Raw genomic sequence first — 14994 nt, 5'->3', positions numbered from 1 at the left:
AATAAATCTAAGTCAAAGTTCAATATCGGTCCCTTCCGATGCATACTCCATGCATCCAACCTGAGCTTTACTTTAACCAATGCTCTGGAAAGAACATAGCATTTCTCCAAATGCAAGTAAACTCTGTTGTAGATTATCATATTAGTAAAACCCTATGTCTGATAAATTTAGGAATCTTTATTCACATAGTCATGTTTACTTTCCAATGTGTTGACAGCACAATAAACAGGATCATGTATGTGAAAAGGATTTCAGATGAATTTATACATTATGTACATATAATCATGAAATAAATCATGTGAACCATGCAACATTAAATGTTATTTCTGATCTATATTAATAAGTAGATCTGATTATATTGAAATGAGTTTTATTTAGCGCATAAAACCCAACTGTTACTCATATCTAATTTGATTGCTGCATAACCTTTTGAACCACGTTTTCTATTCTTGAGAGAATGTAACAACTTGAATGCCACAAGAACATTGTATGTGATCAATCTTTGTGACAAAAAGGCACTCTGATATTCGAATATAACCAATGGCAAAAATGGTTGGAGCCTTTGGACAATCGATTTGGAGACTAACTTATAAAGAACAGTACACAAACTGATGGGACAAAATTGAGTGATGAAGTTAGGCTTCTTAACCTTGGGGATGAGAGTTATTAGGGTCTTGTTTAGTATTGCATGATCTACCCCATTATTGAGAACTTCAAGCATTGATGCAGTGACAAGAGAACCAACAATGTGTCAATAATTGGTGAAGAACATCGCATACATGCCATCATAACCAGAGCTTTTATCATTACTCATAGAATTCGCAGCATTTAGAACATCTAAAGTCATGTATGGAGCTTAAATGATATGCTTAGAATTCTCATCAATTGTAGTTGGTATTGTTGCCAAGATTGTATTAACAGCTTGGTCATCTACACCTTGACTGCTAAAAAGGGTTTGAAATGGCTAGAAATAATATCAACCAGGCCATGTGTACTGGTTTGAGTGTTGTCATTTGAATCTTTGAGCTTTTTAATACGATTAGTGGCAGACCTTGCATTGGCAAGTTGATGAAAGAATTGTGTATTAGAATCACTTGACAGCATCCATGTAATTCTAAATCTTTGATGCCAATAATCCTTCTCTTTACCTAACAACTCATCCAAAATTAATTCAAAATTTTGAAGTGCTGCAAAATGATCAGGATCAGTTCTAGGAGAATTTTGGAGAGCAGCAACATGTTCATGAGAATCTTTTATTTCTTTCTTCAGTTTTCCAAAAGTAGCATGATGCCATTTCTGCAGATCAGCCACACAATTATAGATGTTGGTAGTCACTTGAGAAAGTGTGTTTGTGATGTTATGGTTCCAATTTGCAAGAATAATATCAGCACAATTTTTTTCCTAGAGCCATATTTTCTCAAAGCAAAAACGAGATTTGTACACTGGTGTTTCAATCTGATCAACTAGTGCAGTAATAGTTGCTTTGATAGCTCGATGATCAGCTTTATCAAAGTCTAAATGCTTCAATGATGGAGCATGAAAGGTTGATTCCCAGTGAACATCTACAAAACCATAGTCAAGTCGTTCCTTAACATTGTCATTCCCCTGACTTTTGTTAGTCCATGTTATCCTTTCTCCTTCATATGGTATTTGGCAAAGATGGCAGCCATCCACAACTGGACAGAAGGCATCAATTTGTGCTATAATTCGCCTAGGACCCCCAATTTTATCTTCAGTTGAAATGACATTGAAATCTCCTAATACAAGTCAAGGAGACAGTGGAGCTATGTCAAAACATTTCTTAAAAGCGTCCAGGTATAAGCTATAAGAGTGACACAAGGATGTTCCCAGAACCCACTAAAATGAAAAGACGGACCATCCTGACTTTCCACAAAACAGTCAATGTGGTTGGAAGAAAAATTGTTTAGTGAAAGGTTGACATGGGACTTCCACAAGAGCATAAGACCACCACCTTGCCCTTGTCTTGGTACCTCCAAACCATGAGTGAAGTGCAATTTATTGCGAAACTTATCTATACTACCATACTTTAGTTTATTTTCCATAATAAAAAGAACACAGGGTGCTTGCTCTTTTACAAGCAAGTGTAAATGCCTGAATGCACTCGGGTTCCCCAAGCCCCGCGCATTCCAACTTACAAAATTCATGGTTGGGCGCGGTGTTGCATAGTAACAACCGCTGGAAATTTAAACTACTGCTCTCCTGAATCTAAGAAGTTGTTGGAAACATCTTTGGGCCGATGTATGATCAGTAGGTGTTAAAGTGCCCGATTGACCATGAATGGCATTAGATCGACATCGTTTTAGGACATTCCTAAGTGATTCAGAGTTAATTTGGCGTATGAACTGTTTATTAGGATTAATGTTCTCTGTGTCAACATCAAACGCAATGACAGCTTTTCCTTTAGAAACATTCTAAGGGACAATTGCTTCAAATGAAGGTTGAGTGGTGATAACATTGGTATATGAAGGGGGTCGATGGTAGTGGTGTAGCCAGGGGTGGAAAATTGTGGAATGCTTTATTAGAAGAAGTAGTAAGTGGGTAAGTGGCTATCATTGGTGAAGTAGGTAGATAGGAGGGAAATGGGATAATAACTTTGCCTCATCGTGATAGTAATAACAAATGGGGTTGGATTTGTTGGTGGAATTGGAGCTGGGATGTTAGTATAAGTAGAATGATGGTAATTTTGTGACATTGCAACTGTAGAGTTTTCTCCCTCAGTCAAATTTGTTGGTAAGGGAAATAGTCTTGTGGAGGGATTAGGTATAGCAGTAGTGAATGATTTCTTTGCAAGTCTGGTCATTAATGGCCATACTCCACCTTTAAAGAAATCAGTTATGTATCGCTCATAGCCAGATTCAGGCAATGGAGAACCGATCATAGAAGGGCCATATATGCCATTGTAAATTTGTTCCAAGAACTTATGACAAGATTCAAAGGGATGTCCAATGATTCCACATTCAAAGAGGAATTCAGGTAATCTCTCATAGCGAAATTCCAACCAAAATTCATCTCGAGAGTCCTTTAATTTGACCATGTTTCCCCTGAGCAAAGGCTTGGAGATATTAAGAGTAGCACGAAAATGTAGAAAGGGCCCCCAACCTTCATTTAGAGTCTTCAGACATCAACATAGGTACCAACCAAATTGCCAGCCCATTCAGCCATGGCCTTCTATTTACTTAGAAATGGCAATCGATGTAATTGTATCCAAAATGGAGTCAAAAACATGGCCTCTGGTGTAGCAATATATAGGGCAGTAGGTGTGGTTAGAACAATGAAATTATTTTGGAAATGGCAAAGCTCCATTAACAAGACATTTTTAGATCACCAAGAGAGCCGAAGGTGATTAAAAAAAAGTCTCGAATGGTGATCAGCAATGGTGACAAGGAATTGCCCTTTCCAAAAGGCATTCATTTTAATACGAAAGGTTTTCCGATTTATGTCTCGAGATGAAATTACTCTGGCATAGAGTACATAGTTCGATTGTTGAGGACCTCCATGGTGAGAGACTGTAGGGAAGAGTTTGCACCTCTCTTTCCGAGTCAGTTAAGATTAAGGTTTGGTTCAAATCATTAAACAAATGATCCATGGACGAAGAATAGCATCAGTGTGAAGGTTGCAAATTGAGAATGTGCAGAAAATGGATACGAAAAGGATATGGCATGATGGAGGGAACGATTAATATTTGAAAAAAAGGAAGTTATGGTATAAACAGATAAGAGAAGGTAGAGTAATTTGGTGGTTGAAACAGTTAAAAAGAAAAAATAAATACTAACTGCCACAGAACTTTTTAAGGGCACACTGCTCATATTTTTTTATTGAGTCGCGCGATTATATTATTTAGTTAAATATAAGATAAAATAAATATGTATAAATAATTTTTTATTAGATTTATTGTATATATCTAATTATGAACAATTATGTAATTAGGTAGCCCACTATATATAGTCATAACTATTAAATACGATCTATCAAAAAAAATAACTAATAAATATGTCCTAATCCCTAATTATTTATCATATATATAATTTGTCCTTGATCTATATTTAATATACCCCAACAAATCCTTACAAAATATACATAAATATATATCCCAACAAACATATACAAATAACTTGCGAAGAAAAAAAAAATAAACATATATAAACAAATAAAAATATAAAAAGGATAGCAACCCAGCATTATTAAATAATAAAGTAAAGCCACTATGCCAAGCAACTAATAGTTTAATCTAAATTTTCAATTAGAGCAACCTTTACAATTTAATAACCATCCACGTTTCTTATTCAATTTTATATATATTATCTATAAACTATAAGGTATTCTTCGAATGTGGATTAGCTTTTCTTATTAATTATGCACTATGAATGTTTCTTTAATTAGATCACAAGCTTTTAGAAATAATAAAATATATAATTAAAAATCAAAATAAAAGATAGAGTCACAGTTTATTATATGGAGTTATTCTATAATCACAAAGATGTACATGGATGTACTCTTTATTTATTTTGGCGGGAAAATTTTTTAGTCTAATTAATTTTATAGTTGTGTACGTTGTAGTTAAAATGTTCTGTAAAATTTGAAAAATTTAGAACAATTTACAATATAAGAAATAGTATTCAAAGAGTCTATTTCACGTGCATATAAAATAAAAGAGTCACGCGTGCAACGAAATATTTAAACCATGTTTTTAGCGTATTAAATTTTTCTGAGTTTTCTCAAAATTTTACAAAATATTTTGAATAACTGTAGTGTACACAACGACGAAAAAAATTGGACTAAAAATTCATCTAAATTACCAAACAAGGAACCCTTTTATAAGGGTGCATTATATTCTTCTAATGCCTATAGATCATGACAAATTAATAAGTTTATTTATGCAATTTTATTTAAACAAATAAATAAATAAGTTTATTTATGCAAGAACATTAATTATTATGCTCTTTCTGCATAAACTTATATATATTATAGAGTCAAGATTAGGTGCACCCTTCAAAATTGCTACTAATTAAGAGTAAACACATTATTTTTTTTACTATTATATAAGAAAGTAAAATAACTTTCTGTTGGTGTAGAGCCTGTTTTTAAGCAAGTTATTGATACTTAATATAAAAGATACACAATCAATAATACTGGGGATTGGATTGATAATTAATTAATATTTGTACCAAAATTAAAAGAGATTTGGTTGAACGTGTAATATTGTCAAATTATAGTATATTATGTCATTAATTTTGCGAGTACACAATAGTACAATTAAATAAGAAATTTGTAAACAGCCCAATCCAAATGATCAAATTCAAGGCACGTAGCTTTCAGCAGCCTCACCACCAATCAATCTTTGGCTCTAATTACGCCTCAAAGATTGATCGACCCCCTTACCCAATAATCTTCCAAAATATTTCATCTCTACTACATTAAACTTCGCATCTCTTTTTGCATATGTATTTATAATATATATATAATATATATGTAATATATTCAAGAGAAGAGGCATAATAATTTGCTATATATATAAATATTCTTACTGGATCACACGTGTATATATATTTTCATATATAGCTCAATTTTAAGTAGAGCTTTGTATATTGGAATCAAATCCAATACCTAAGTGAAGATCTAAGGATTTACAGCCCTGTTTTATTGGAGCAGTATTAGACAAAGGGGAAGGTTTGAAGATTACAGAAGTAGTAGTCATTTCTGGTGGTGCAGCAGCATGAGCATGTGTGGTTAAAGTGAACTTATTAAATGATGATGATGAAGAAGACGAAGAAGATGTAGTGTTATCTTGTTGGAAATGGACATTACTGCAAGGTGGTAAAGAATACCATTTAGACAACTGATGAGACGCTGTTGCTGCTTGGTGGAAGTGAGAATTGTCCGAGTCGAAAGGGTTGAAACTAATTTGCTGAGATTCATCATAGAGTGTGAACTCTGAAGCATATGAGTTTGAATCAAAAAACAATGGAGTAGTATTATGATGATGATGATATGAAAAGGCAGCTGGGTTGTTTTGGAAAGGTTGAAGATAGTAGTTGATGCTGGCCTTCCTGGCTTGAAGTTGCAACCTTTTCTTCTTCATTCTCTCCTTTTTATGAGCATTTTGATGGCCTCCTAATGCCTGAGAATTAGCGAATTCTTTTAGGCAATATTGACACTCGAACTTTTTATTATCCTCTGCCTGCTGGTGATCATTTGTATTCGTGCTTTTCAATTCTTTCGATGAAATCTTGCTGTTGTTGTTGTTGTTGTTGTTATCTGTTCCATATGAGGCTGAGTTTGAGGAATTTACACTTTCATCTACTTCTGCTGCTGATGAGCCTTTTATAATTACACTGTCTCCATCATTCTTGTACGGATTCAGCTCAAACCCAAACAATTTGAGTTTCTTCTCAATTGAAGATCCAGCTGAGTAGCCATGATGATCATGTTCTGATATTCCATCACATGATGAAGGATGAATGTGAGTTGAGGGACCCTTTGCCATGTCTGGAACTGTAGTAGTGGCTAGCTATCTAGCTATTTAGGAAGGGGAGTTATATTAATAGAGAGGAAGATATATGTAAATGTACCTATGAGTTATTTGCTTCTCTTGCTTTTATACTAGACTACATATTTGGTTTACAACCATGCATTGCATCTAACAAGAATAGTTTTTATAATATAAAAAACGGCATAAGCGTACTCAATGGTCAATTAGAAAAAAAAAGAAAAGAAAAAAGAAAAGTCAGATCAGAGAAGCCGTCTCGTGAAATTAATATTGCTTTATATAAAAAAGAAGAAATTAAAAATAAACATACACTTTATTTTTCAATGTTGCAGTAGATACACTTCAAACTTTTCCAATCAAAGAGGATTCAGTGTGTTATAATAAACGGGGAATTTTAAGGTCTATAAGCACTTTAAAACATATAAAAATACAAGTATGACACCGCTTTGGCATAATATTTCATGTGTATATATATTATTATATATTAAAGAGAGATAATATGAAAGTTATATAATAGTAACTATATAATAACAAAAGTCAAAGAAAGATATGGGGATGTAATCACCTGGAAGGAAGGGGTTTTTTTTAACTTTGAAACAAATCTCTACTGTACTTAAATGCTTATCTAATATTATTTTACAAGAAAACCAATAAGTTAGTGGATTCATGTATTGTCCTCTACCAAAGCCTATCATGTAATATATACTTAAATATATATAATTACTATAAATATAATTAGTTATTCACAGCTGTTTTGGTGCCTAGTCCCATCCACTACAGTAGAGCACACCAATAATGTTTATAAAATTCTAAGTTCTCTGTAGAGAAGTGATTATTCAGCACTTAATGAAGCTTCTTTGTAATTATCTCTCAACCCACAAAACCAATAAATAAATATTTTATTTTTAATTAAATATATATATTTATAGGTTTGACCATGTTTTTGTGAATGCACTTTAGAATAGTAAGGAGAGGAGAGTAGTTGTTGATAAACAAAGGAATATAGGAAATGGGTAGTGGGTAGTGATGTAAGCATATATACTAATAAGGGTCTTCAATGAGATCTTGGGCATATCTTTTTAGAGCAGGAATAGCTTATAAATTATATCACCCAAAAGCATATGTTTTCAGGTGCATCAAGTCATAATCTAATATTTATTATAGTAATAAACTAAAAAGCATTTTGGTTTGGACAGTTGTTATATGATTGGACCCCACTTTTTGTTGCTTTGGGGACATTTTAGAAACTTATTAGATTGTGTTTTTATTCCTTCGTCTCTACCTAGATCTCCCATGGGTGGACTTCTTCTACCAATGGATCTCTCATGCTAATCAATTCCCACTTCTTTTTCAGTTTTATTCAAATTGCTTTCTTGCTTTTGGGAGAAGAATTCCAAGTATGCATGCTGTCATCAAGCATTTCAATATCATAACATGTGGAAGAAAATGAGGCCATAAGCAGAGAAGCATTATTGGATTATGTATAATGATATGATGTGGTGGCTCAGTGGTGGGTTGGTTTTGGATTGATTGATTTCGTGAGTTAATCTTTTTATTGTTTTCCTTTTTCATTTTATCCATTAGTTTTTGATAAAGAGGATCAAACTATAGAGTACTAGTGGTCCCTCCCATCTGGCCATCTCCTCTCCCATAATAGAATTTTTAAAAACCATGTTCCCGTCCACTATCTTTGATCTCATCTTTCTTCTCCCATCTCCAGTAATCTCTTGAGAGAATTTCAATTACTTTATTATACCAAAAAAGAATTGCCAAACTTGACTCTTAAAGAAAGAAGCAAATCAGAGGAGATATTTTACTTGTGAAAAAGCCACTCCTACAGTGTTTTTTAGTTTGATGAAAGAAAGGAAAGAAGTAGGTATGGGAATTTTTCCCATGATATATACCAACATTTATGCCGCATCTGCTGCTGACAGAACAAACTAGTCCACATGCCACTTACATGCATGCATATTTGTTCCTGGACTGTTACTGTACTGTATCACAGCATAGTTTTCAATGAAACAGGCAAAACAAAAAAATCATGCAAACCTTGCAATGTATCAAAGTCTAATTTTAACTTGTTATCCGTCCTCGAACGGTATCATAAATAATTTTTTTTTATTTTACAAATCACACCATAATATTTATTCAATTCTATTAAGTTTGGTGTAGATGTTAGGAAATTTATAGTTAAACTCAAACACCTTTTTTAACTAAAGTTTCATTTGCCTCTCTATCCTCACCCCTTACACTACTTTCCAAGCCAACCCCAAATATCATATCACATATCTTTTTAAGTGTAATATAAACAATATAAATTACCCACACATAAATAATGGGAGACACACGACATATTCAAATGCTTGATACTATGAACAAGACAATTTTATTGGGGAAAATCCCATGATTCTTTGGAGATTTAAATCTAGCAATTGAAATTCGACAGGGTGACATGAAGTAAATATCGTGTGCTTATAATTCATGATTAGTTACTTTTTCTTTTCAACAATTGAGTGTTGTTGTGAAGTTGTCAAATTAGTGATGAGATGCTAATTCAATTTAATTAAAATTATTTTCTTCATATTTTAAATCCAATTCAATCTGTATAATAACTTAAATTCAATCTAATTTAATTCACAAAAGTAAACATTAAATCAATTATTTTTTAATATTAAATTATTTAATATTTATTAAAAAAAAATTCACATAACAATCAACAAAATAAAATAATGATTATTTTTTTATGTCTCTAATAACAAATTAAAATAAATATAACATAAATAACAAATTTAAGAAAAAAAAAATATGTGTAAAAAATTGTTCAATTTTTTTAAAATTATATTTTTCTTATAAATAATAATAGAATAAACATTTAATAATTATTAAATTTTAAAATATATTTATATCGTGTATTTTAAATATTTCAAACATTATTTTTTTTACATCAATTGTATATATAATTTTTTAAAAAATATACATAAATATTTGTAAATTGAACTAAAGTGGCTATTTTTACATGTCAATCAATACAAATAAAAATTTTAAATTTTTTAATTAAATTCAATCCGCACAACTGTAAAAATCCACACTTCACATATTAAATTAAATTATTATATTAAATTATATATAACTTAATATTGAATGACACAACATCCTAAGCCCCTTTTAGTATTTCTCTAAATAATATTGGATCACATCAGAATGATTAAAAAGAAAACTGGAAAGCACGTCGAACCTCATTTTGGCAGGTACAATAGAATACCACATCCCTTTCAATCATGTTTTTCTTTCCTAGCATTATAAAGTGGATATAATATAGGCACGAGAAGACTAAGCAATTAAATATGGGAAGATGGAGCTCAAGCACTTAAACTAATGTTTTTCAATCACACGACTTATATAAAACAAAGCAGTACAAGGTTGACCGAAAGTAGGACTACTCAGATCAGGAACAAATTTCCGAGAAAGAACCAGTTCATGAAGCCACACCACTATTTATTCATTAATTTTGTAAAGCCTTATTATAATTACTCCGTACGAAAATGGAATTAACCACTCAAGCCTTTTTTTTCTGTATGTTTAATATACATTTTGCTTTCAAGTACTATCTTTAGCAAAAAAAAAAAAAAATCCTGTTTCAGATCTATTATCTTTACAGAATTCATTACCAACCTCCACAAACACACAAAAAAATAAAAGAATACAAACATCTCGACGGCAAGATTTCTAAGTCTCATAAAAGAAAGTTTCACTAAAGATTAACTTAACTAACAGTAACGACAAGGCTATTTCTATTTTTCTGAAAAGCTAATAAGGTTACGACATTATGGAAAACTTTGCTTTGCTAAGAAATTTAACATGTATTACTTGTTTGTAGTACAAACTTTGTACACAAGACTTATTTCTAGAATCCAAGACTTTTCCTTTTTCCACACGATTGTAATAAAATTTTAATTTTGGAATCAAGTTAAGAATATCTGCCATTCAACAATATTCAGTTTAAAACAAGGTATAAATCTAGATTTCAAAATTTTCTTCGCATTTCCTACTAGCAATTATCAGGAAAAAAAAATATACTACTGCGTGCAAAAATGTAATTAAGAGAGAGAAAGGCCATTTCATGATCCAAAATGGGAGTTTAATACACAGCATTCACCTCCTGAAGAAGATTTGGAAGTTTGAGATCCTAGTACAGAACAATGCCCAGAGAATTCAATTATATCCCTTCTAAAGAATAACATCACGGCTGCCGTTTGGTGCGAGGCATTAGAGAAAGAATAATCTTTTTCCTAGGACCCTGCAAATAAACAATTTAGTAAGTATGAACATTGCATTGGGTTCAGATTTAAACAAAAGCATTATATAGGGACGAGGGTAAATGGGATTATATACAGTGAGACACGGACAAAAAAAGAGGCTTTGTAGAAATCAGAGCAACTTTTTAAATTTAAAAATGAAGACAAAAGTTCTCATAAGCAGGTTTACCCATGCATATAACTTAAGGTTGCACAACTATGTTCACGGTCAAGTAATAGTTGTTAACGACAACAAAGAAGTCACAGTTCATATAATCCTATATCAGTGGTTACAGATTTCTGCTGCCTATACTTTGAGGCTACATGATTTACCAAACAAACCTCCATGGAGAACACAATCCCTGCCATTTAGTTTTCACAAATAATGAGCTACTGATATCCAGAAAGGCATGGACCAAAATTTGGTTGTCATATCCTGTGCCTTACTTGTAGCCAATAACAAAGGAATAAACATGCAATTTTGCAAGAACCAACTGACCTCAAAAGGAAGAAAGCAGATTCAGAAAAACAACAAGCGTGTACTTGAGGCCAGGTGATACTTTCAAAGTTAATTTATCATTCCACAAAAGAAGGATAGAACGGAAAGCAATAAGCCTGATTACAGCAATAGTTACCTGTAAGCCCGTTTGGGTAAGCTTTTTAATTAAAGCTGCTTTAAGCTTTTAAAATTAAGAAAGCACTTTTAGGAGAGTTTGGATAGAAAATAAAAGACCTCCTCTTTATATATTTTTTAATATCTTTTTTGAGAAGCTAGGTTTTGAAAAGCTACAAGGAAAAGGGCCTTATAAAGATAGATCCGCGCAATAAGTTAGTGTTAGATTATGAGAAAATATTTTGTGAACTATCTGATGACCAATATAAACATTTAGCACGCTTAAACATCATCACTGACAAAATATAAGCATCAAATCGCATAAGATGAATGTCATTCAAAGATATCAAACAAGATTTATCAAAAAGGAAAGGAGACTAACCATGGGTATTCCCAGCTCTTTCAAGTCGTTTTCTGACATATGCTTCAACGCAGTCATATCAACCTGAACAATAGGTCAGCAATGTTGATATAAGATGAAGTGAAGGAAAAAAAAAAAAGACAGCGGCCACAAAGGACGTTATACCCAGGAGAGAGAGAGAGAGATCAACAAACATGGCCTACTAAACATTGACAGCTATATTAATGTGCCCTATGTTAATTTTCAAGCTTGCACATTTTATGTAACCTAAGGCATAACTTAGGGCTGGCATCTACTAATTGCAAAATCTAGATCATCAGAACAGGCAATACTTAAATAACATTATAACGACATACAACAGTAACAAGAAATAGCAACCGCAAATAACGTACTTCCTCGGCCTTAAAAAGGATAGCATACTTTCCAAGTCCTAATACATGAAGCAAGCCATCAACAGTTTGTTGTTCTTCAACCTATTTGAACAACAAATGAAAACTGTGAAAATGTATAGATAATTAAAAGCTTAAGAATGCTGACAGAATCAGATAACGAGTCTCCTACCATATATGAACTTTTTGATACCATGCCACTCGAAGGGGGAAGTTGGCTCAAATGTGGGGCTACATGTTTTACAGATCCAGGAGGCAATGCAGAGTTTGTTGTGAAAGTTACAGTACCCATAGGCCTGGTGGTATCAATAACACTTTTACTCGTATATGCAATTGATCTGCCATCGTCCAATGCCCTGCTTAATGGCCTCCTCCGAATTTCTTCCACATTTCTTTGAGGAGAGAGACCCCTAGATGTACCCAGAATCCTATCCGGTGATCTTCGTCTTACTTGATCCACTGCCCAAGAAGAATATGAATTTCTAGGAGATTCCATCTTATGCAAATCATCAGCACTTCTTGTAGAAGGAATTCGACCAAAGACAGTATTCTCTTTTGGTTGAGGTATGTGCTGTCGTGAATCAAGGGAAGACATTGGAGGCCTAACTGCCTTTGTCAGCTTGTCACGCAGGTCTACAACCTTCTGGTCATCGTTACTGTGTGCTCGTCTAGATGCATTTTTCCGCATCAGTTTTAATCGAAGGTCATCCTTACCAATGTGCGCATCTTGGTATTCAATAGCAAAAAAAGGTTAGAAAATACAAGATAACTCAGACATACAGTACTACAGTGACATTACTTGTCTTGGGTGGTCATAACATTAGCTCAAATAGAAAATTGCAATGTTATGGAAATGTTTAAGCCAATTACCATTCAAACCAAAACCATTAGCTCTAAAACTCGATGTACCAATATCCCTTCGTTGGCTGCAATAATACGAAAGAGTGTCATGTCCATGAGAGGCAAGACTATAAGAAGCAAAAGCTTAAAACATCACCAACACTAGCAGAATGTAGAGTATGAATGAATGTGTCTATACGTACACAATTCACCATCACAAAATCGCAAGCAACCACATTAGAGACTACAGTAGCTAGAACAATGAAGTAAAGATACGCACCGTTTAATGCTACCATTGTATAAGTTTCCATTTCCAAAGTAACCATCTCCAATGCTACTTCCTAACCTATCTCTTACAGACCGCTTTGTTCCTGCTGCAGGCATAGAAACGCCGAAAGGAATATCTTCGCCAGACGCTTCCCTCTTTACTACCTGTCAAAATCGACAAATTATAACCGAACAAAAAGCACTGCAGCCTCCACAATACTCAAAAACAACGAAAACCCCAATTCCTATGCGTCGCTACAGCAATATCTAGATAAATAATTGAAAGCATTGAAACTTCTAGCAATGTGATGTCCTCTCCGTTTCTTCTCGGCACCCAAACAGACTATGAAATTGCATTCTAAAAAAAAAGCCCTTCATCCGATCGAAACTTCGCCAAGTAAAACACTGTGGAAACCATACTTAAAGAAAAGGGTACGAAATTACGTACTTGACCACTTCTCCCCAGAGTAATAGTAACCCGACCCCTCGGAGCTTCAGCCATGAATTGAATCAGTATCCAAAATCCAAAATCCAAAACCCTAACTAAGCAGCAACTCAATCAGACCACAATTAGGATTGAAATCAAGGAGAAGAAAAAGCATAGCTGTCTAGAAAGCAAAACCCTAAAATCATCGCCAGCCAAAGGAGGCTAAATGGAAGGAGAGATGTTCTTTATTAGAGAAACTTTCTCGGGAAAATAGTCCGATTTCGTAGGTTGGGTTGTAAAGGGAGAATGTGTGGGAGTAGGAGTGGGAGTCGGAGGGAGGCGAACGTCGTTCGTTGGTGAGTTGAGGGAATTGTTTTGTGAATCATTATTGAAAGGTCAAAGCGCCGACTTTTCCCATATGTTTTTTGTTTTCCTTTTTCTTTTTAAATTTTTTTATTTTTTTTTTCACAAAAACCAATTCTCTGTTTTTTTTGCCTTAGTTCTCACAAATAAAACCTGTGATTGGTTGCTGATGTGAATTTTTAACCTGTGATTCCTAAATTTCTAAAATGAAAGTCTAAATTTTGTGACTAAGTATGTTTCTGAAAATGTAATTGGTAATGTGTGATTGATTTAATTGATAAATAATGGAGCTATAAAATTTTGATTTATATGTAAACTTAGTGATGTAATTTTAAGATTTAATGATACATTCATAAAATTCAAAATAACACTACACATTAACATCATTTTCATACCATTTGTTCAATCGATTGATAACTTTGACCAGATTGTAAAAAGAGAAACAAAATACACATAAAAATTTAGTTTAAAGTTATAAGTAAAAGCAAGTTATCAAGTAAAAAAAAAAAAGCAGCTGAGGAGATTTTGTCTGTGAATGTCAATAAAGTGTTGTAGCAGCGGACGGCTTTTTGGTTTTTGAGGAGACAACCAATGTTGGCTGCTATCGAGAACTTAACAGACATATGGTAGATGGATAAGTTGGCTAGGAGGTCATATAGAGTTGGCCTTCCGATCATCACGTTGTACGGAGACCTCGCGCCAACCACTATGAAAGTTGTCATAATAGTATTTTGCCTTAAGGCAGTGTCGAGTCGACAGTTAATGGTAATTTGATCTTACCACACAAAGCAACTCCATTCCCACTGAAATCATAAATCAGTTGGTCGCATGGTTCTAGATCTTTTAAAAGCAAACCCATTCTGTCTAGTGTAATGACTACATATGTAGAATATGAATTTGAGAGGCAATTAGCATTAATTATTTATGTTTT

The 14994-nt window shown here is 33.3% G+C and overlaps 3 protein-coding genes across 4 annotated transcripts; all 3 read right to left on the bottom strand.

The window, feature by feature from the left end:
• Positions 1 to 930: 930 nt before the first annotated feature.
• Positions 931 to 2063, bottom strand: LOC115703670 (uncharacterized). The gene is made up of 3 exons (XM_030630910.2): positions 1877 to 2063; positions 1444 to 1757; positions 931 to 1296 (listed from the first exon to the last, which is right to left on the bottom strand). The coding sequence occupies exons 1-3, from the start codon at positions 2061 to 2063 to the stop codon at positions 931 to 933; spliced, it is 867 nt and encodes a 288-aa protein (XP_030486770.2).
• Positions 2064 to 5508: 3445 nt separating this feature from the next.
• LOC133037113 (zinc finger protein 5-like) lies at positions 5509 to 7176 on the bottom strand. The gene has a single exon (XM_061113938.1). The coding sequence runs from the start codon at positions 6503 to 6505 to the stop codon at positions 5588 to 5590; it is 918 nt and encodes a 305-aa protein (XP_060969921.1). The 5' UTR covers positions 6506 to 7176; the 3' UTR covers positions 5509 to 5587.
• Positions 7177 to 10462: 3286 nt separating this feature from the next.
• On the bottom strand, positions 10463 to 14160 carry LOC133037112 (uncharacterized). Of its 2 annotated transcripts, XM_061113936.1 has the most exons (8): positions 13722 to 14120; positions 13287 to 13438; positions 13037 to 13092; positions 12339 to 12892; positions 12170 to 12250; positions 11799 to 11861; positions 11303 to 11438; positions 10606 to 10805 (listed from the first exon to the last, which is right to left on the bottom strand). In XM_061113936.1, the coding sequence occupies exons 1-7, from the start codon at positions 13773 to 13775 to the stop codon at positions 11304 to 11306; spliced, it is 1095 nt and encodes a 364-aa protein (XP_060969919.1). In that variant the 5' UTR covers positions 13776 to 14120; the 3' UTR covers positions 10606 to 10805; position 11303. The 2 variants fall into 2 exon arrangements, with proteins under 2 accessions (XP_060969920.1, XP_060969919.1); XM_061113937.1 differs by lacking the exon at positions 11303 to 11438 and having other exon boundaries at positions 10463 to 10805; positions 13722 to 14160.
• Positions 14161 to 14994: the final 834 nt, after the last annotated feature.

This window comes from Cannabis sativa, chromosome 4 (genome assembly GCF_029168945.1).
Source record: "Cannabis sativa cultivar Pink pepper isolate KNU-18-1 chromosome 4, ASM2916894v1, whole genome shotgun sequence".
In the NCBI taxonomy this organism is placed as follows: Eukaryota; Viridiplantae; Streptophyta; class Magnoliopsida; order Rosales; family Cannabaceae; genus Cannabis; species Cannabis sativa.
This window is presented reverse-complemented; position numbering and strand designations above follow the sequence as displayed.

Bases quoted from the DNA above. Each gene is read 5' to 3' on its own strand.
- LOC115703670 (XM_030630910.2), bottom strand. From the start codon at position 2,063: ATGGAAAATAAACTAAAGTATGGTAGTATAGATAAGTTTCGCAATAAA. The intron at 1,758-1,876 runs GTCCGTCTTTTC...GACTTGTATTAG, and splicing joins TTTTGTGGAAAGTCAGGATG to GAGATTTCAATGTCATTTCA. The intron at 1,297-1,443 runs GTGTACAAATCT...GCTGATCTGCAG, and splicing joins TTGATCAGATTGAAACACCA to AAATGGCATCATGCTACTTT.
- LOC133037113 (XM_061113938.1), bottom strand. From the start codon at position 6,505: ATGGCAAAGGGTCCCTCAACTCACATTCATCCTTCATCATGTGATGGA.
- LOC133037112 (XM_061113936.1), bottom strand. From the start codon at position 13,775: ATGGCTGAAGCTCCGAGGGGTCGGGTTACTATTACTCTGGGGAGAAGT. The intron at 13,439-13,721 runs GTACGTAATTTC...CGATTTTGACAG, and splicing joins CTCTGGGGAGAAGTGGTCAA to GTAGTAAAGAGGGAAGCGTC. The intron at 11,862-12,169 runs GTACGTTATTTG...CCTATTGTTCAG, and splicing joins TCCTTTTTAAGGCCGAGGAA to GTTGATATGACTGCGTTGAA.